This window comes from Mercenaria mercenaria, chromosome 7, assembly GCF_021730395.1.
Source record: "Mercenaria mercenaria strain notata chromosome 7, MADL_Memer_1, whole genome shotgun sequence".
NCBI classification, from domain to species: domain Eukaryota; kingdom Metazoa; phylum Mollusca; class Bivalvia; order Venerida; family Veneridae; genus Mercenaria; species Mercenaria mercenaria.
In genome coordinates this window covers 8,813,269-8,835,202 of record NC_069367.1, presented here as the reverse complement: position 1 = coordinate 8,835,202, position 21,934 = coordinate 8,813,269, and the positions used below count along the sequence as shown (strand labels likewise).

The 21,934-nt window shown below is 33.2% G+C and overlaps 1 protein-coding gene across 3 annotated transcripts in view; it reads left to right on the top strand.

Moving 5' to 3' along the window:
• LOC123555016 (sodium- and chloride-dependent betaine transporter-like) overlaps window positions 1-21,934 on the top strand; it is a 57,769-nt gene that overhangs the window by 30,969 nt on the left and 4,866 nt on the right. For all 3 annotated transcript variants that reach the window (XM_053547501.1, XM_045345527.2, XM_045345525.2), the window contains 3 exons: window positions 19,487-19,599; window positions 20,045-20,176; window positions 21,141-21,240. In XM_053547501.1, the coding sequence (XP_053403476.1) occupies window positions 19,487-19,599; window positions 20,045-20,176; window positions 21,141-21,240 (345 nt within the window). The remainder of the gene's footprint in view (window positions 1-19,486; window positions 19,600-20,044; window positions 20,177-21,140; window positions 21,241-21,934) is intronic.

The window sequence follows — 21,934 nt, the reverse complement described above, 5'->3', positions numbered from 1 at the left end:
AATTAATAGAAAACCGACCGTTTTTGTTTTTGCTTTCTTAAAACGTTAATATCTTACTAAAAATGCCTTAGGACTTGAGCTATCTGCATTTTACTGACACATATACTGGTGATACGATGGTGAAAACGTGATGGTAAGATGATGAAAATGCGATGGTACGATGATGAAAACGCGATATTACATACACATTCACCATTGTACTACCGCACCACCGCGATTTCATCATCATGCCATCGCCATCGCCTTTTCACCGTTTCATCATCGTGTCATCGCACCATCGAGTTTTCGTCATCGTACTATCGTGCATCGCGGTTTAGTATTAGATAAAAAGTCACGATTGTCCAAACGGAACACCAGTCTTTATAAAATCAATTTATTTACGTCCGATACTTTTCCATACACAGGTTCATTTTTAGATTACAAGCCACGCCTAATGTTATATCGATAAATATGTTACTTTGCACTTTACTGTTCGTATTATAGTTAACAATTTCGCTTTACTGCATGTTTTAAATTGATGGCATTTTTTCATTATCAAAGATTTTTCTAATCTGTTTTTTTGCCTTTACCAGCCAAAAGTCCAAATTAAATGATCGCAGTGGTTTTAAGTTATTTACTTTTAAAACATAATAGCTATTGACGATCGCTCTGTATGAAATTTTTCCGGTAATTTTACTGCAAATCGTCCGTTTTTATGTAATTTGATTTAACTTGATACAAATATCTTAATGAAAATGCCCTGACATTCTGCCTATATTTGTCCCTTATCGATGCTAGAAGTTTGAAGCAAATCTATTGAATAATAAAAGCTGTACACGCGTTTCCTGTGTACGGGACACCTAAATTTCGCGATATAATCTTTAGCTAAATTTTACCTGTTTACCTGTTGCATGCTTTCAGTTATAGATATACGTTGTGCATTCGGGCGTAAATGTACTTTTAATATTGAACTAATCCAAGTACAGGGGTGCTATAGTTTACTAAATAAATATTTTGCACATAAAAGACACCAACCAATCGGATATGCTAAACTTGTCTCGTTGGCGCAGTAGGTAAGAGTGAACGTCGCATGCAGCTTATTAGGTGTAGGTGTGGGTTCGAATCCCGGAAAAGAAGGACTTTTTCTTGATAACTGTGTCCAACTTTTTTTTCACGAAAGACGTTTTTAACGTTGATGATTCAATGAACGATTCAGAAACAGACACTTCCAGCGAATCTGCGGATTAAACTTGTTTATTTGTGATTTATTTTTCTGATGTGAAATAAATTTTTAGAGAAAAAAAGTAACAGAAAACGAATGGGAAAACGGCTTTGTTTGTTTTGGGTTTAACGCCGTTTTTAACAGTATTTCAGTCATGTAACTGCTGACAGTTAACCTAGCCAGTGTTCCTGGATTCTGTACCAGTAAAACCCTGTTCTCCGCAAGTAACTGCCAACTTCCCCACATGAATTATCAGAGGTGGAGGACGAATGATTTCAGACACAATGTCTTTTATTAAATCGTCACGGAGAACATACGCCCCGCCCGAGGGTGGAGCTCGCGACCCCGCGATCACTAGACCAACGCTCTCCCTACTGAGCTAAGCGGGTGGGCACGAATGGGAAAAATGAAGAAAACTAATTCAAAACAGTAAATATTGAAGTCCAGGCAATAAAATATGATACGTACTTTTTGAATTACAATGTATGATTCATAATACAATAAAAAGAAATTTTGCCGGGGTTCGAACCCACAGGTAGCGTGCATGCCATGTATCAGGGGCAATCGCACTTACAAATACGATGTGCAGTCTCTGATCGCAACTCGGTTAATTTCTTACATTACATACCTTTTAAGGCTACTTCTTACGTAAATCATCAGCCGAGATTATCCGAAAACCAGATCCACCTTAGTTAATGAAGTCGTCCAAAGGTCATTTTTGAAGGTCAAAGTATATCTTTTTTTTTTCTTTTTAATACCTGTCGTCGTCTGCTTGTTTACTACACGTCATGCCTACAGGATTTACTACTAGTTTATCCTTGTTTTGTTTTGTTTTATTCATTTTTATTTGTTTACGCTGCGCTGCCTAGTTATGACTGTTTCCAGTCAAACTAATCAATCGTAGGCCCCGCGAAATTTGAATTTTGAGACCCGTTGCCAGATACAGGTCGGTGCCTGGATTGATTCCAAAGAATTGGATTCATATTATACAATTAAAAGGGGGCCTTAATTCAAAGCCTGGGTGTTAATTTTGGAACATGTCTGGATTTTGGCTGGAGTATTTTTGTTATTGTAATGTTTGAAATGTGATATTGTCCGCAAGTATTGACCTGGCACTCGTTAATCTTCGCCAATATTTTCGGGCGTTTTCGTTAATTTACGCAATATTAGTATCATGAAAGTATCTACATTACTAAAGTAACATGTAAAGTTAATCGATGACACGGTGGCTTAGAGATAAGGTGTCTGACTTCCACGCACGTTACTATGGGTTCGAAATCACTTACTGAATTGAGCTTTTTTCTTCAATTTAATCTATTGTATTGTTATCGTTTATTTTATTTTATGTATCATATTTCATGAATTTTAATTCTTTTCTCTTGTTGTATTTTTTTCCGGAACGCTGGTAACAGGTAATTTGTCTTTTTATCTAAGATATTTTTAAAACACTTTTATTCCACTTTTTACAACGGGTAAATATGATTACTCTTAATAAATGAACCATAAATATCACAAAACGTTCGATCAAATGAATAGTAAGTCTGTATATTAAATTTGGGGGGAAAAGATAAGGTCAGACGTAGGACTCGAACCCACAATCCTGATATTGACAGGTAAACGCTTTGTCCGCACAGCTGCCTGCATATGTGTCAATCAGTTAGGAATTATATATGTAATATTTAGTTATATCGCTATTTATGTTCGGACACCGAAAATTAATTTACGGAAATATACGGAATATTCAAGAGTGCCAGGTCAATACTTACGGACAATACTCCCCTAAAGTATGCCTAAATTGTCAAAATAATAAATAAATTATGAGATATATAAATTTATTAAATTTTGTCATCCAGGGTAATCGCCGCGATAACCTTACTTACACTCCTGATACGCCTAAGGAAAACTGCCACAGTCAATGAACTATATCTACACTCTACTTCTTTATTTTATTAACAGAAAACTTTAAAAACTTTAAAACTTTAAAAACCCATATAAAACATAACATTTATATATACGTCCGATTGTTGACAGTACACAGGTTATTTATAGATTACACGCCACGCCTACTGCATAAATGTGTCATATCGATAAATATGCTTAATCCATATTCATGTAATTTACCGATACCGTTTTACTCTTATGTTTTTAAAATGCTGTCATTTTGTCATTTTGTAATGTTTTTCAGATCTGTTTTTTTTTTTTGCACTTTACTGCCCAAAGTCTATATTTAATGTTTATATCGGTATTAATTACTTTACATATTGTATAAAAAAGATATTTACGATTGCGCTGTATGAAATTTTGCGGTTGATTTTATCAAAATTCGACCGTTTCTCTGTGATTTTGCTTATTTTAATGTTCTTATTTTACTGAAAATGATCTATCGATCTAGCTATATGTGTTCTTTAACGATACTGAAAATTTCAAGATAATCTATGAGTTAATAAATGTTTTACACGCGAATCCTGTGTACCCGTCGCCTAAATTACGCGTAAAAATTCTTACTTAAAATTTACCTGTTTACCTGTTGTTTGTTTACCATTGTGTGTAGACGTCTGTATGTTTCCGGATCATCATCACTACTGGATTTTCCTATGGTGGCGTCTTTCTAGTGCATGCTTTCTCGGTCGGGAGTTGTTTATGCCACCATAGGTCCCTACTACATATAATATTAACTTCTGGCCTAACTTTAAATAAAATAGAATGTAATTTGATATTTACTTTATCATGATTTTATTTTCTCTGTTCTTTTACTGTTAAAAATATCTTTAAATTGTTTAAAATTTTGTTAAGATTGGTAAAATTTGATAAATGTTTGATAAACTAGTTTATCCTATGTTGGCCTTTTACTTGTACCTGTTATTGTCCAATTTATTTGACCTGTCAAAAAAAATGGACCCGGCTTTTATTATATTCTGTTCGAGCGTATATAAGATTAACATGAAAGCCGGGAACATGTTTTGACAGGTCAATTAAATAGCACAATACTTCGGTCTGCATGTTGTTTATGTCACCATATGTCCCTAACGTTATTATATATATACAAATGCTGCCTAACTTTATTTAAAATAATATTTACTATCTGTGTTTTTTTTTTTTTATTACTATTATTACATGTTAAAATTGTGTAAAATTTGGTTAAAATCGTTAAAACTAGCTAAAATTTGATCAAATCAGAGTCGTCCTTTGCCGAAAAAACGAAAACACAAAGACTCCGAGTTTATTTCTGATTTTTATTGTGCCTAAAGTTTTAAATTTTGATATAAAATTATATTTAAAACTAATGTAGTAAAAACAGGTGATCATCATTGCCGAAATGTAAAGTGGGTGCATGGAAATGTCTCTTAGTTTTAAAATTGTAGTCTAAAATTAGTCTTAAATGGCTTAAAGTTACGTTTCCTTTCTTTCTTTCTTTCTTTCTTTTTAAATTATTTTAGTTTAAAGATTTTAAGTGATAGTTACAGTAAAGGTCTTTAAGCTATTTATTATAAAATAATATAAGAAATACGTGTATATGAGCCGCGCCATGAGAAAATCAACATAGTGGCTTTGCGACCAGCATGGATCAAGACCAGCCTGCGCATCAGCGCAGTCTGGTCAGGATCCATGCTGTTCGCTAAGAGTTTCTCCAATTCCAATAGGCTTTAAAAGCGATCAGCATGGATCATGGCCAGACTGCGCGGATGCGCTGGCTGATCTGGATCCATGCTGGTCGCAAACCCACTATGTTGGTTTTCTCATGGCACGGCTCAATTATATACATTTATTACAAACTAAATAATATAAAATATATAATAATAAAAACCTCTTTCGGACTTTTCAGGTTACGCTCTATTGATAATCAGCTCCTGTTACTATGTTTAATATGTGAATAGATAAGTAAAGAAAAATGTAAGAGATAAGATTAATTGCAGATTTACACATCATCATTATAGCGATGTGAAGTTAATGCTATATTTCTTAAAGCAACATCGAAACTTAAAAACTGGTACACTATTGTTATGGAATACACGAGGATTGGTTGTTATTTCTAATATTTTCATTAAAAATTGAAAAGGTTTTGTTGCATAAACAGTTTATTTATGATATTAAACGGTCGTTCCGAGTTTATTGGAAGATTTTGTTGCCGCTGAGGGCCGGGTTCGATTCCCAGTCTCATCCTTCCTGGACACCATTTTTATGAAATAAATTTGATTTAAGTATATTGTTTTTATGCTTTATAAAAATGAAAAAGATATTTTGTCTGCCTTTGTCAGATTATGGAGAGGAGATGATAGTCCTGAAGTATTTAATCATATCGTTTATCTATTAACATTTTTTATCTTTATTTTATTTTAAGTTATTATTTAAAGAATTACACTAAAAATTTAACTGGAATCTCATTTAAAATTTAAAAGCCATATAGCATGTATAAGTATTTACACCGAAGCCGGTATGGAAGATAAGATCAAGCCTGCGCTAATTAGAGACCCTTAATTTTCAATATACAACATGATCACAAGCACCGCATGCGGTATAGCACTTTGAACTTGTTTTGGACCGGATATTGGCCGCGTGTCATCCACAGGGCGCCTATTCGAAATTAAACAGTTTTGCAAAATGCGAAACAAGGGTTCGTTGTTTTTTTTTCTTACTTTTTACTTCATATACCTCTTCATTCGTTCATTCGTTCTTTATATTTTTTCTACGTGTGCTTATCTCTTCCCTTTATTCTCAACGGAATGAAATACAAATTGAGTTGTTTTAAATTTCTAGACGATACGCACTCAGACGGTAGTAAAGACTCTGAATATTTGATGTGACTATAAGGCGGACAAAATCCTGCTGCTCCACCCCGTATTTTTAGTTATTAGAAAAACACTAGATTTAGAAACTATTAACAGAGTTGTAAAATAATAATTTTTCATGGAGAGGTGATTATCATTTTTGCAACAGACTGAAATCAAAGTTATTAGAAACAATGATAGATCAGTTATAAATGGCGGGAGGTTATGGGAGGTGGTATGTGTCATAAAACAGGGGGTAAGGGTGGGAAGATGTGTTTGTGTGTGCGTGTTACGGTGGCATTTTCCGTTTTCTCCTATATACGTCTTTGCTACTGGAAAATGTTTGAGAAGAGAATATCCTTCACGGTGTTGTTATACTGGATGCACATTTTTTTTAGGAATAATGTGTGAACATTTTACCAATATATCTATTTTGAATTTCTTGCTTTTTTCTGATTTCACAGTGTTTTATTTATTTATTTTTTGTTTTTTCGTGTTTTTTTTTTCGCTGTTCAAACACATGTTACAGATTCTGTTTGTCTGGGGAAGTTATAAAGATTTTTTTTGGGAAATGCAAATACTAAAAAAATGGTTACATAGCTGTTTTCTACACACATAAACAAGTCATTAAAACGGCTCAATTTCCTTCTATTTTGAACCAGTTTGAACGATGCACATACAGTGGCAAGTTACATCGACATAATATATAAAATTGGTTGTATTATTTCATTCATTCATTGTATCAATTCATTCAAACACTATTTCGAATATATAAATTTTGGATGGTATTTCGGCCGTATTAAATATATTTCCTCCCTTGTATACCTCAAATTCTCCCAATTGTCGCCCGAAATTCCTAAATACAACGTGATGTCTGGCATAATAGATCAGCTACAATTGCACTATATGAATTGTAAATTTAGATAATTTAATTTGATGTGTTTGATAATTATGATTTTTCTTCATTCAAATGCTTCAATACAGAAAACATGTAAATATATAAATCTAGTATTTATTGAAAGTAAGAAATAAGGAATTTATACTGCCGACGGCGAACTTCGGCGGAGTAAACGAAAACTAGTAATGTTTTAAATACAGCCGATATCATGTCTGTCTTTTCTTAGTGTAATATTTATGTTTGATTTTATGCTACATATTTTGATATTTTAATATGAAATGGTATAAATGGATATTTTAATAGTGGTAAGCCGAGAAACGGATCACACATTTTGAAAATTAATCTTAATCTACTGACCACATGCGAGATTTTGTTATTTTATACCCGTATCAGTCCTGTGAACAAAACTTATTCAAGGACGGGCAGAAAGGTCACTGGTCATCTAATATGTTCAAGGTTTCCATATTTGTACATACATGTACTATATTTAATCTTAGGAAACTTAATTATGTTCACACAAACACCTGGTTGTTAAAAATATGTATTTTAAAATAGTAGAATTAGCTGGTCTTGTCTAGCTCCTAGACCATGGTATTTCTTCTTATTATTATTTTAAATTGTGGATGTAACCAGTCTATATCCTATGTTCAGTATCATATATAATGCAATCAGTTCTTTTTGAAAATCTCTAAAATAGACATACATTTGTCACTATATTAAAACTTTACAAAAGTTGAAATTTATTGGTTTACCGTGGGTCTGTAATTAAAAATCGTCAAGTGTCATGTTCAATTCGGGCTAACGCTGAGCCTCGGAATAAAGTTTGACAATGTCTAACAATTGTTTTCTTCTTGAAATTGTTGAAACTCAAAAACTCAAACGCCAATATATTCTTATTAGCGAGAAGTTAGTGGGAATGAAGATTTTCGGAACAATAATTATACATGTATGTCATTTTTGATTGATTCTGATAATACAACTTTTTCTCAAACTTAATCTCACAAAGCAATGCGGCATTCTTCGAACGTAAATACAGTTTACGCGCACATGACTTTCAGTGAAAACTAGAGAATGCACAAATTGCTTAGAAAGAATATTGCCAATACTTTGTACGTAAAGAAAGAAATGACATGAATGCGACAGAAATCACAAACAAACTTAGCGCCGCCCTCTGATTTGATGTTTTTGTGTATAATATATGTTATATAAATGGCATGCTTTATAACAATATTAATTGAATATCATTTATTTTCTTCAATTAAAATTCTGAGACATGAGGTTAAATAGCATTGCAGTTATATGCGCCTTCCACAGTGAGACATAATATATCACAGAATCACCGACATTTTTTTAGTGCCTCGGGGCAATAATACCTTTTTAAAAAAATGTAACGATCTCGGAGATGCGACATAGATAGATCACAGAAGGTAGACAAGAGCCCATCGCAAAGGTTCACACGTTTACTTTTCTTTTTGTTGTTTCCATGCTCTAATTGTCTGCCGGTATTTTTAGTCAAATAATTATATGAAAGCAATAATTGAAAACTGTAAGAATGCAATGTTCAAGTCTTCGGCAAAATGTTGAGTAAGTTGCGCCCTTATGAAATTATGTCGTTATATCATTTATATATGTTCCATTTAATATGGACAGCTAAAAACGAGAAGTACTACACTACAAATCAATAAACGAGCATATTTTTGAGGATTTCAGGAGTTCTGATATCATATTACTTTCTCTTATTGTATTAAAAATGAATTGTCGAATTTTGTAACATTTGTGGATTATAAACCCGAAAATTATCTTAAATAAATTCGAAATAGTATGTCGTTCTTAAATCTTTATATACACTACCTGAGGATGTTCATTATTGCTATAAATTTATCAATTTTTGAAGAAGCTGGAGTATCATTTCTCTCCGGTAGATCTAAGCGGTGTCTATTCACGTATTATAATAAGATGATAGTGTCACATATGATGTAACAAAAGTATTATACAAAGTCGTCTGTATGTAATACCAGGAAATCACGCTCTCGTTTTGATCTCGCTGGCGGTGCTGTGTGAACTTATATCATAATCCTTTGTCTTGTATTCTACGCTTTAGAATAAATTTAAAATGCTTGAGAAGGTCATTTGTAATTCGACATACCGTATCAGTATTATATATGTATTAAACTAGTATAAATATATATCAAATTGTCACTTGTATTTCTGTATAGAAAAGCGTACGCATTTTAAAATATTTGAATAATGTACTATTTTGTCATGCAGCACGTATGAAAAAAACAACATAAATAAACTATTTGACTTTAATTATCTAATTATTAATAAGGACGAAGTGCAGCAGGCTAAAACATTTTTTCAGCTAAGCAACTTTATCACCATGAATGAGTTGTCATATTGGATGCATTCTTTTTTTCTCCGTAACAAATTTTAGGTCCAGTTATCTTCTTTTTGAAAGAGTTTATTAGAAACGGTGTAAATAGCGCATTGTAATGATTAAAATGTTCGAGCCTTGTACCGGGCCTAAAAAATGCGTTTTCATTTTCTTTTCGTTTTTTTTTTTTTTTTCGAATAAATAAGTTTTGAAAGCTATGATTCGAGAATGTATGACTGCAATCAAGGACGTTAATAAATACGCCAATTTATGTCATTGCGATTTTGTTATATCCCACAAAGTAATAAAAAGGTGTCGTTCTAAAAACCAAACTAGTTCCTTTATTAACCTTTTAACATAGTTATGAACATTATAGTGTGATCGAATCTAGCCATATAGTTAGTATAATGTTGGAAAACGGCGTTCAGTTCCAAACAATGATGTGATAAATATTTTGCAGTGAATATGGCATGTATTTTACACATAGATAACTATTTAATAAATCGTATTTTCCCTTTTGTTTAGTAAATTAACATAAATAAAATATACAATATACATTGCACAATTTGCATACACTGTGAATCAGCCCCTGCCATGATCAGTGGGCCAAAACCGTCTCTAACTTGTCATTGGTCTAAATGTTTAAAGGGGCGGGTACTAACCCCTAGTATCTTATAAGAATATTGATTTTCTATCGTGGGCGGGCTTAAAGGCCTAGATTCACTACTATATAAGTGTCCCCCCCCCCCCAAATCCAATATACAACTCCCATCTTATCTGCTGCTTATCAGCGATTATGTAACAGTAACTGATTAGAGGGCAATTAGCACAGCAGGGACCCCAACTAGACCATGAAGATGTGTGCAGTGGAGTTGAAAGAAATTATTTTTTCTTCAGTGAATGTGGAATGATAATAATAATAATTATTATTATTATTTTGATATTATATAGATAATAATAACTACTACTTTAATGTTATAATAATAATAATAAAAATAATCATAATCATTATTATTAATTATCATTATTATTTTTATTATATTACATATAGGATGATAAAAGATACAGTATTAATATTGAAAATAATAATGATAATAAAACACAAGTATAGTGAAAACTTCATGAGTTCTTTGTGTTGACAAACAATTTTTTTCGAATTGGAAATTGATTTTATTGTATTCATGTAATTAACATTATTTGAATACAAAATTATTGTGTTCCATCTATACTCAATTTTCCTTTTCAGTATGTTGCCAAAAGTGACTTTTTTCATGCTTTGCTTTGTAACTTTGAAATGCACATTCTGTTTTCAGTTCTAGACAAATGTTATTTACAGTATTCTGCAAGCTTTAGATGAGTGAAAGTCACATTTTTCTAAAATATCACAATTCTCCAGACAGAATTTGAAAAAATAAAAACTTGCATATTTCTTTTAGTAAGTTTCTCATTATTTCATTATTGTGAAAATAAGTTTCTGATTATTTTATTATTGTGTTTGATCAACAAATATTTTTCTTTACATAGAAATGCCAAAAATAACTAGTATAACTTTAAAAGTTATCAATTATTCATTAATTTAAAATAAATTACTAGGGGTGGGTATTGCCACGAAAATTGGTATTGCGATATATTGCAATATTGTATGTGGATATTGCAATATACTGCGATATATTGTACCAGTTATTTAATGAACAAAAACATGACGAATCATACTGTTTTTTTTTTCACATTTATTCAATTAAAAATGAGTAAAATGACTAGTATCAACAACACGAATGTTTGCTCGACCTTCTCAATAAATAAAAATACCAGTAAACAAAAAAATAAAAGTTTTGACTAGATTACCGGATATTCAAAAGCGAAAGTAGACTGCATCAAAATATTATTTAGTTTATTGTGCGGCACTACATTTGGTTTACGGATACAATCATATAACACAGGTTGCTCAATTCACCGATTATAAACGAGGAAAGTGGTATAGCTGTTGTATGAATAATAAATTCTAGTTGATAGAAAAATTACTAATGAGTCGCTGACAAATACGAAATTATATTTATCTAAATTTTCTTATTGGTTTTATTATGTGGAATTGCCAATTTGAGTCCGTAAAATAGCTGTAAACCAGTCTGCTACCTGCACCGGAAATGAAAGGAGAAAAATGAAAGCAAAGTTGAATCGTGCTGGCAAGAAAAGGATTTTTTTGTGAATCTTCTTGGTTTACGTTAGTGTTACTTAATGTTATAAAATAACCGGTTTTCGAAAATCATATCGCAATATCGTATCGTCGGAAAAACATCGCAATAACCGGTCTACCGCTGTATATCGCCCACCCCTATAAATTACATAATTTCCCCTTCTCACTAATAGATACACTTGTAAGGTAGACTGGCTCTCCAATAAACAATGACCCTTGTTTATTGGAGCCATACTGTGATGGTCATTAGCCCCCAACTGTGCTGGTGAAGACAAAAACCCCTTGGCCCACTGCCAAAATCTAGGCCTTTAAAGGCCTAGATTTTGGCAGTGGGCCAAGGGATTTCTCTCTTCACCAGCACAGTTGGGGGCTAATGACCATCACAGTATGGTTCCAATAAACAAGGGTCATTGTTTATTGGAGAGTCAGTCTACCTTTCAAGTGTATCAATTAGTGAGAAGGTGAAACAATGTAATTTATTTTAAATTAATGAATAATTAATAACATTTAAAGTTATACTAGATTTTATTTGGCATTTCTATGTAAAGAAAAATATTGTTGATCAAACACAATAATAAAATAATCAGAAACTTATTTTCACAATAATAAAATAATCAGAAACTTTCATAAAGAAGTATGTAAGTTTTTATTTTTTCAAATTCTGTCTGGAGAATTGTGATATTTCAGAAAAAATGTGACTTTCACTGATCTAAAGCTGGCAGAATACTTTAGATAACATTGTCTAAAATTAAAACAGTATGTGCATTTCAAAGTTACAAAGCAAAGCTTTGAAAAAGTCACTTTTGGCAGTTATACTGAAAATGAAAATTGAGTATAGATGGAACACAATAAGTTTATATTAATTTTTTTTGTCAGCACAAAAAACTCGTGAAGTTTTCACTTACTTGTGTTTTATTATCATTATTATTTTTCAATATTATTACTTATCTTTTTCATCCTATATGTAATATAGTAGTAATAATAATAATAATAATATGATAATAATAATTATTATTATTATTATGATTATTATAACATTAAAGTAATAGTTATTATCATCTATATAATGTCAAAATAATAATTATTATTATCATCATTCCACATTCACTGAGAAAAATTAATTTCTTTCAACTCCACTGCACACATCTTCTGGTCTAGTTGGGGTCCTGCTGTGCTAATTGCCCTCAAAATCAGTTACTGTTACATAATCGCTGATAAGCAGCAGATAAGATGGGAGTTGTATATTGGATGGGGGGGGGGGGGGGGGGGACACTTATGTAGTAGTGAATCTAGGCCTTTAAGTATCCATTGATGCAATTTGCATTTATGCAATCAATAAGTCATGCATAATTATATGATAATGGCCTAAGTATAATTCAGCTGATATTAACATAGTGATTCTTTAGACGGTCAATGTAAAATATACTTTTCACATCTATTTTCTAATGTTGGAGTGAATTACATTTGATATCTAATTCAGAATGCGTATTTTTGTTTTACATGGTTTTCAGAAGTGATCTTAAAGTTGCACATCGAAATGTCCGCATGGTACTGCCTACTGTTACCAAAATCTCAAGATTCCGGACGACAACGATTTTTTTTTCATTTTAAAATGTGATTCAAATGCAAGTTCAAAGGAGCGAACCCACTGGGATTTCTACGGACTAATACACTATCAGTAAAGTCAGTGTTTTAAAAACATATCAATACATTTTTTTATACGTATCATTTTGGTATGTAGAGAGTCATATAGGAAAATAAAAATGTCTGTGTTTATTCGCTGAACTATTAAGAAAGAAAAAACATGTAAAATGACAGGTTTATATACAACTGATATGACGATAGTTTGGCATTTCAGATAATGAAATAAACTTCTATGGTATTGATGTAAAGGGTAGCTGTAAATGTTAATTTACTTTTTATAGCTTGAAAATTAAGAATATATTTATTGATTATCGATCTGCAGTTACAGAAGTATCACTCAAAATGAACAAGACGTACTACCACAAATGCTGGGAATCAAATACTGACACTAAAACGTTAAGGAAAGACTCATTTTATAGGATGCTTTCCAGGTCCGGTTCCACAAAAATTAAGGGCACCAGCATATCAATGGCGGGATATGAAAGAGTACCCCAACGGCCAACTCCCACCTGAATTTATTTGAAATTAATGTATTGGACCCCTAATAGTTTGTTTTTGTTTTATTTGTTTACGCTGCGCCTGCGTAGTTATGACTGTTTCCAATCAATCGTAGGCCCCAGCGAGATTTGAATTTTGAGACCCATTGCCAGATACAGGTCGGTTCCGGATTGTTTCCCAAAAGACTTAGATTCATATGACGTAAATAAGGGGACCTTACTTCAAGACCGGGTGTTAGTTTTGGAGCATGTCTGGGTCTTGGCTCGAGCATTTATTGTTTTTTTTTTAATGTTTTAACTGTTATATCCCCCTGAATTGTGTCTAAATTGCCAAAATAATAAATAGATTATGAATATAATTAATTTATATATTTTTTTCATCCAGGTAAGAGCCGCGATTACCTTTCTTACACTCTGAAACGCCTGAGAAAACTGCACTGACCATGAACTACATCTATACTCTACTGCTTTATTTTATTAACCACCAAACTTTTAAAAACTTTAAAAACAAATCTAAAAACCATTTATATACGTCGATGTTGTCAGTACACGGGTTATTTATAGATTACACGCCGCGCCCACTGGCATCAGATCATAAAGAAAATGCCTCCGTACGTGTTATACCCTACCCCTAGGTATTCTATAAGAATCATGGTTATGAACGAGAAAGTGCACTAACCCGTTTCAATCGAACATTTCTCAACTTAAACGCGCATTTCGGTGAATGGGTACCTAGTATATTGAACAAGCGATAATTTATCTTCCATCGTGCACCAGTCACATTGTCTCAATATTCCATATTTCTGAGATTATCAACATATTTTATGCTTTCGTCAACGTTACAGAAAAAACTTGCTTGAACTTCCCTAATGAACATCCGGTCTAGAGGTCACGGCAGTGCGCCAAACACAAAAAAAAAAACAACAGATTTAAAAAAAATCACAATTTTACACTTAAACTCGAAATGATGAATGAAATTCATCTCGTATATGATCTTTAATTTGAAATCGTACATTGGTCTGCATCTGTTTTGTATATTTTATTCATTTTGAATTTTGCTGCATTTTCACATTTTAGCGGAACAGTGTAGTAAATGACGATTGACATACTTTTTCACAACAGCCGTCCAGAATGGTTTTGTAATCTAGAACGGGACTTTACCAGGGAAGTTCAAGCAAGTTTTTTTGTGTAATGTTGAAATTACTATAAACTACGCGTTGTTTTTCTAAGATAAGATGTATTGAAAAAATGTGACCGGTACACAATGGAAGATAAATTACCGCTTGTTTGATATCCATAGTACACATTTACCACACTGCGTGTTTTAGGTATGAAATGCGTGATTGAAACAATTAGTATATTTTCCCGTTCACGACCATGGTTCTTATAGAATACCTAGGGGTAGGGTATAACACGTATGGAGGCATTTTCTTTATGATCTGGTGCCTGTGGCCGCGCCTACTGCATAATTGTGTCATATCGATATGTATGCTTACTCTATACTGTACTTTACCGATACCATTTTAGTCTATGTTTTTAAATTAATGTCATTTTGTCATTCTTTAATGCTTTTCAGATCTGTTTTTTTTTTTTTGCACTTTCTTGTCTAAAGTCTAAATTTAATGATTATATCGATATTCATTATTTTACTTATTGTATAGAAAAGATATTTACGATCGCGCTGTATGAAATGTTACTGTAGTTTTTATCAAAATTCAACCGTTTCTATGTGATTTTGCTTATTCTAATTACATTATCTTACTAAAAATGCTCTAGTATTTTAGCTATATATGCTCGTTAGCGATACTGAAAATTTGAAGAAAAACTATCGGTTAATAAATGTTTTACACTCGGATCCTGTGTACATGACGCCTAAATTACGCGTGAAATATTTTTACCTAAAATCTACCTGTGGTCACATGACCTGACAATCACTTCGGCTTGGTCACGTGTCAAAAATGTTTTTGATAGTCAAAATATCTATTTTTCGGGTAATGGGATTTTACCATTGCAGACAAAAGTGAGGTATAATAGGGGATGGAAATCGCCGAGACGGTAACGTCCGTATATAATTATTCATCTGTGTTGTAGCATCCACAGCTGATTTTTAACATTTATTTTATAACTATAAAAACCAAATCATATTGTATATCTCTTCATTTCTTGCACAGAACACCTTAGTAGTGTTGTCTGCATATACTGAGGCAATTTTTTTCGATGTTTTCCGGTTCCGGTTTATGTACACTGCGCAGACTGGTTGTCTGCATGAACATCCAAGCACCCAGAATCAGTCACAGAAATTCGTAAACCGCGCCAACATGCAAAGTATAATATTTGCTGTAAGAGGTATGATGACACTAAATGTAAACTCGTGTTTTTAGCTAAGTTTCACGTTCTTGAGCGTTGAATATTTTTTTGTAAGTGGATATATAAAAGATAAATCCCCATGCTAGGCGGTGTCTTTTAATTCATATTAATATCACTTGCCTCTCGCAGCCTTCACGTTCATTACCTTATGAGAGTGTTATCCGAGTGTTGTTAGAAGAGATTAATACTCACTCATTGAATATATTCATGCATAAAATGCACGCTACAAAGTTAGCTTAAACAGAACCCTAACCTTATTCACAGTAGACTATATATCAGGATGTTACATTCGTGCCTTTGTTAGACGGGTAATGCTCGGTTTTCCATTCCACACTGTCTCGAAGGTTGGGAAGGAGCTATCTTACGAAAACAGCAGATATCTTACGAAAACAGGGTGACATGTTAGATAATTTTTCTTGCCTTTCATGTTAACTGATATTATTTATATAGCTTATGACGTCATAATAGTGCCAGTGCTATGTGACGTCACCAAAGTGCACGCTATTTTAGACAAGGTTTTTCCCTAGGTAAAGACAGGAATAGAATCTATCTATCCCTGGCACGTTCTCGAACAAATATATACTTTCTCTGCTAGGAAGGCAAGAATATAAGAATCTTACATGCCCATCTGTGTAAGACGGGGTTTTCACTACCCGAGGGACAGTGTGAAATGGAAAACCAAGCGTTAGCGAGGTTTTTTATCCAAGCTGTCCAGAGGGTTGGGGAAACAGCTGTCTTATACAGGCAACATGTTAGATCATTTTTCTTGCCTATCACGTTCAAAATAGATCGTGGAGACAAGTGGATTTGGATATTTTCTGATAGCTTTCATTATATAGTTTTGTGACGTCACAATAGTGCCAGTACTATGTGACGTCACCCTAGTGCACACTATTTCAGACAAGATTTTTCCCTATGGAAAGACAGGAATGTCTGTCCCCGGCGCGTACCCGGACAAATGTATACTTTCCCTTCTAGGTAGACAAGAACACAATTCTATGCGTGCGTGCGTACTTACCGTGGTATGTTTAAGATATGTATTTATTTTGTTGATAATAAGCATCGTCAACAGGAAAAAAACGCAGATATTCATGCGTATTTATTAAAATTGAATGACGTTGAGGTAGAGTGTATTCATTTACTATATTTTTGCGCTTTATGCCAGAATATCGTTAGCGCATGTTCATTTTGTTTTATAACATCTTCAGAATCCCTCGGAAGCAGAAAAAACATGTGATAAGAATAATCTTCCCGCATAGATTTATAAAAACTCATAAAATGCTTGGCAGACCTTCTCATCTTATCATTTTATTCAACTCGTGAAATAAAGTCATGTGACAGGACACTCATGTAATGTCCTTTTACATTGTATATAATTGCACGTGTATTTTGAAATGTGCGCACACGCAAAGCAGATTTCGACCTAGATTGTACACTAAAGTTATGTATGGGCAGTCTGTTAACTCAGTCATCCTCTCCTGTCGCAAGACAGGACTGACGAAATATGATATATAGGGACCTGTATTTCTGGCTCATATGCCTATGTCTTCAACTTCCTTTCAATATTTGCTAGTTTTTGTAACTACTTTTATAAATACAATGAGTGCACGGATGCTACATACAGAAAAATACGCGTGTGCATATACATTTTTCCATAATAGGCGTTTAATTTTATGCATGCACGTTTTTATTCTGAGTGCTTGTATACTTACAAATATGCATGCACATATGAACGTGCACTAGTAAATTAATATATAAGTAGCTACATATTTGCAACTACACATACATTTTATTGATGTTTTGACGTCGTGTGAATGAAATGAAATAAGCCAAAAAATAAACCGTGTAATGCAGTTCTGAGGTTACCGTCGTTTTACTTCGGATTTACTTGGTCGCTCGTAGATATTCTAGCATAAAACTGCTGTTCTAGTCACTTTTCGGGAATGTTTTAAGAAGAGATTCACGTGCTGTTATAAAACAGTCTAATATATGCACGTTCCGTGGTAAAGCGCTAAGGTATTACGGCCTATAACGAATTTATAATTCAATGGAAATAACGTCAGCGTGAAGAAACAACAGATATCCCTGCGCATTTCATTGAAATTAAATGACGTTGAGGTAGAGTTTATATATTAATTCTGCATTCGTTTATGTACTTTATGCTTAAATAGTTTTAAGTCATGTCCATTTCGTGTAATAACATACATGTATTTAGAACTCCTCGGGATTCTGCATATGTTGTAACACGAAAAACATGCGTTATCCCTACAAAGATAGAAGAAATTTTATGTTTCAGCATAACAAATCTTGCATGTGATAAAAATTCTTTCTATAGAGCCTTTCATTTTATTATTTTATTCAAATTGTGTAATTAAGGGTGCTATAGTTACCTGAATACATGTTTTACACTTAAAATGACATTAACCAATACTTGTCGCAGTGATTTAGACTGAACGCCGAACATCATGTCTTTATTGTAGGCATGGGTTCGAATATATACGTACTAACTGAGATATAATTGCTTATACTCTAAAAATCATCATTGGTTCGAACCTACACGTTATGCACTGTGCAGTGTTAACATATTTTCTAAAGTGAATCATTAGCCGAGATGCTCCGACTACCAGATCAATCTTAGTATATGAACTCGTCCAAAAGGTCATTTTTGAAGGTGAAAGTGTATTTTACCCCAGTAGAAAATCTTTAAACGTCAACGATTTGTTTTATTTAGCGAGCCTAAAAAAGGATTATATTTATAATACTTCCGCTTTTAGACACAATATCTTTAATCAAATCGTCGTGGAGAAGATAGTGCGGATGGCGCCTCGCCCGAGGACCGATTTCACGACCACGCGATCTGTAGATCTGCGCTGTCCCTTTCGAACTAAGCAGGCTGGCTACATTTTTTTGCATTAACTTCTTCCTAGAGAAAAATTCATATAGAAAACTTTTCTATTTGGAATGCATTCCCATGGGAACGCTTCCCTTGGGACAGTTTCCTACAGGAAAGTATTCCCATGGGAAACTTTTCCCAAGGGAACAATTTCTATGGGATTCCCAAAGGAATTCTTTCCCATGGGAAATCTAAATTATCTTTTATTTAAACAAATGAACTAGCCAGTGCCATATAAGTATTTTTATAAAACAGCTATGATGTTTTTCTAATAGTTTATATGAAAATAAAAAATAAGGTTTTCCCATGGGAAATTCCGATGGGAAAGATTTGCCAAATGTTTCCCATGGGAAAACACCGTCCCATGGGAAAGCAATTTTCCCATGGGAAATGACCGTTTCCCATAGGAAATCGGCCATTTCCCATGGGAAACAGAATATTGTAATAGCAATATTTATTGAAATAATAAGATTAGAATGATGAAAGTTTTTTGGCTGCTAAAAGGTAGATATGGGCTATCATTCAGTGCGATTTTTAAGTTCAAAGCCTTTCTAGAAGTACTTGACGTTTTTGCCAATTATTGTCGGTGGCAAATTAAAATTGGCGGCCATTTTATATGAAATATTGTACTGATGTTTTCTATATGTTTCAGGTCCAGGTTTGGTGTTTGTGGTATTCCCAACGGCTTTGAGTCAAATGCCACTTCCTCAACTTTGGTGTGTATTGTTCTTCATCATATTGGTAACCGTGGCGTTTGACAGTTTGGTAAGTAAACACAATTCATTCAATAATGCTTATAAATCATCTATCGTCTTGTGCAGTAGAACGTCAAAAATTAAACGCATGCTACCGTCCACGCCTTCTATGCATCGATGACTTTCCTTTAGAAGAGCACAGAAGTATAATATTTTAATAAAATAGATTTGGAAAGATCACTACTTTTTGGAAGCATAGAACGCAACCAACCAAAATAATGGCATATTCGCTTTGATGTAAGGTAATGAAATGTGCAATTTCCCGTAGGCCCTTTCAAGTAAATGATTTCAAACTATCTAAGTTAGTGTTTTCAGCTTACTACAAAAACATTATGACATATAAAAACTTTGAGTGTGTACCATCACGAAGAAAAATGGACTTTTGTGTATATTCAAAAATCTCCGAAACACATGACATTTGTTCTCGGTCTAATACATGCTCTATTTATTTTCAGTTTGGATTGTTCGAGACAGTAACAAGCGCAATTGTTGACTTTTTTCCACGCCAGCTTATATCTAAACGCACATTGGTCAGTGTGTCTGTAGGTCTCGCTTATTTTGTCTTTGGCATTCCACTAACGATGAATGTAAATATATCTATTGGTCATTTGGGAGAACCTGGCAAAATAATGTACACGCTTTTATTTTATATGTGTGGCAAGATACCTATCTTTTATGTATAAGTATTTTTTTTAAATATAATTCTTGTTATGGCCCTTTACTTGCACACCAATTAAGAAATATTTTATAGCAAAACCGTGTTTTTCATTATTTATACCAGATGGGCGGTTATACGTCGAGCGTAATAATTTCATGAGAGTGTAGCGTATGTATGGCATCAACTCGTAGATCGTTGCGCTCCTTTGTTCATACACGCCTTGACCGGAAATAATAATATGTCTTGCGGAATAGTTCAATTAGAGTTCAAATAATGTCGAATTATTCTGCAAAACGAATAACCAACTGGATGTGTAAAATAACTAAGACTGTTGTACAATGTGACATTTCGTTTTAAACATGTTTGTACGTAAAAAATTTGATCAAATTTGGAAGCGCTCTTTCTCGATGTGTACATGGCGCTAAATACAACGTCGACGTGACGTCAACAAAATATTGTTGTTCCCTTGTCATATTAGAAGATCAAATAATGTGTTTATATTAATCGAGTAAAGTGAAGGGTTATCCTTGGTTAATAAAACATTGAAACATCTACTTTTCGAATAAGTTTCCTTAATAGAATAAAAAATTCAACTGTCAGCATAAGCTGACTTGAAAATTACCTTGCAGGTACTGATTAAAGTTAACATTAGACCCTTTTACACTGAAAGAAACACTACGTCAGTGTATGTAATGGTGTGTACATTAATAAAATTTACATAAAATATGTTGACAATGTAAAATAGATTGGCAAAGAGAACAAAACTAACAGATGAAAGAACACAGTGGAGAATCGCCATGGAAACAGTCTTTGGCAAAAAAAATACCACTGGTGTAATATAATTCTTTCGTAAGTAGAAAGACATATTTTAAAACAATATTCATTATTTACAGGGCAGTATCTATCTTTTCCAACTAGCAGACTGGTATTTCTCCACATTTGGGCTTCTTGTTGGTTCCCTCTTCGAATGCATTGGTCTCTGTTGGATATACGGTATGTTTAAGGACAGGCTCTGCAATGAAATCCTCCCTTTTATTCCCTTCGACTGAAGCCGTAGCCTAGTGACCGAAGATCTACATTGTAATTCATTTTTCAGGGCGCAAGTTTAAACTCCACCTGGAACATTATCACTGTAATTTATCTCACTTTTCAGGACAACCGTCCTTTGATTTCTCACCTGTGTCACATGTAAAACAATTTTCATTTTATTGCATAAATTTGTATATATCGTGTACATGTATATGCTTTTTACAAGTTGACACGGATATTGAACATATAACAGAGCAAAATCCGGGAATGGTCGATTTGAAATCTGATTACATGCTATTAAATTGTTGCATATTGCCTATACATGTATATGTTTTCTAGTATTACTTGTGTTAGATCTTTTCATAAAAAATGTGTTTTATTGAATATTCTTGTCAGATGTTGTTGGGTTTTTTAAATATCCGTAAAATAAACAGGTCCAATATAACCAATGAAAAGTTGTGTATTTTAGCTCATCTAAATTGTGAATGTTTTATTAGATCACATTGTAAGGTGTCTATAGATATTTTGTCTGTTTAATATGATCAGTATTGTATATGTATTGTGTATTGCCACAATTTGCTATGTTTCCGAATCAGTAACTCCCACCTGTGTGGATCCGAAACTCAATTGGGTTGAAGGCTGGATATGTGAAGAAACT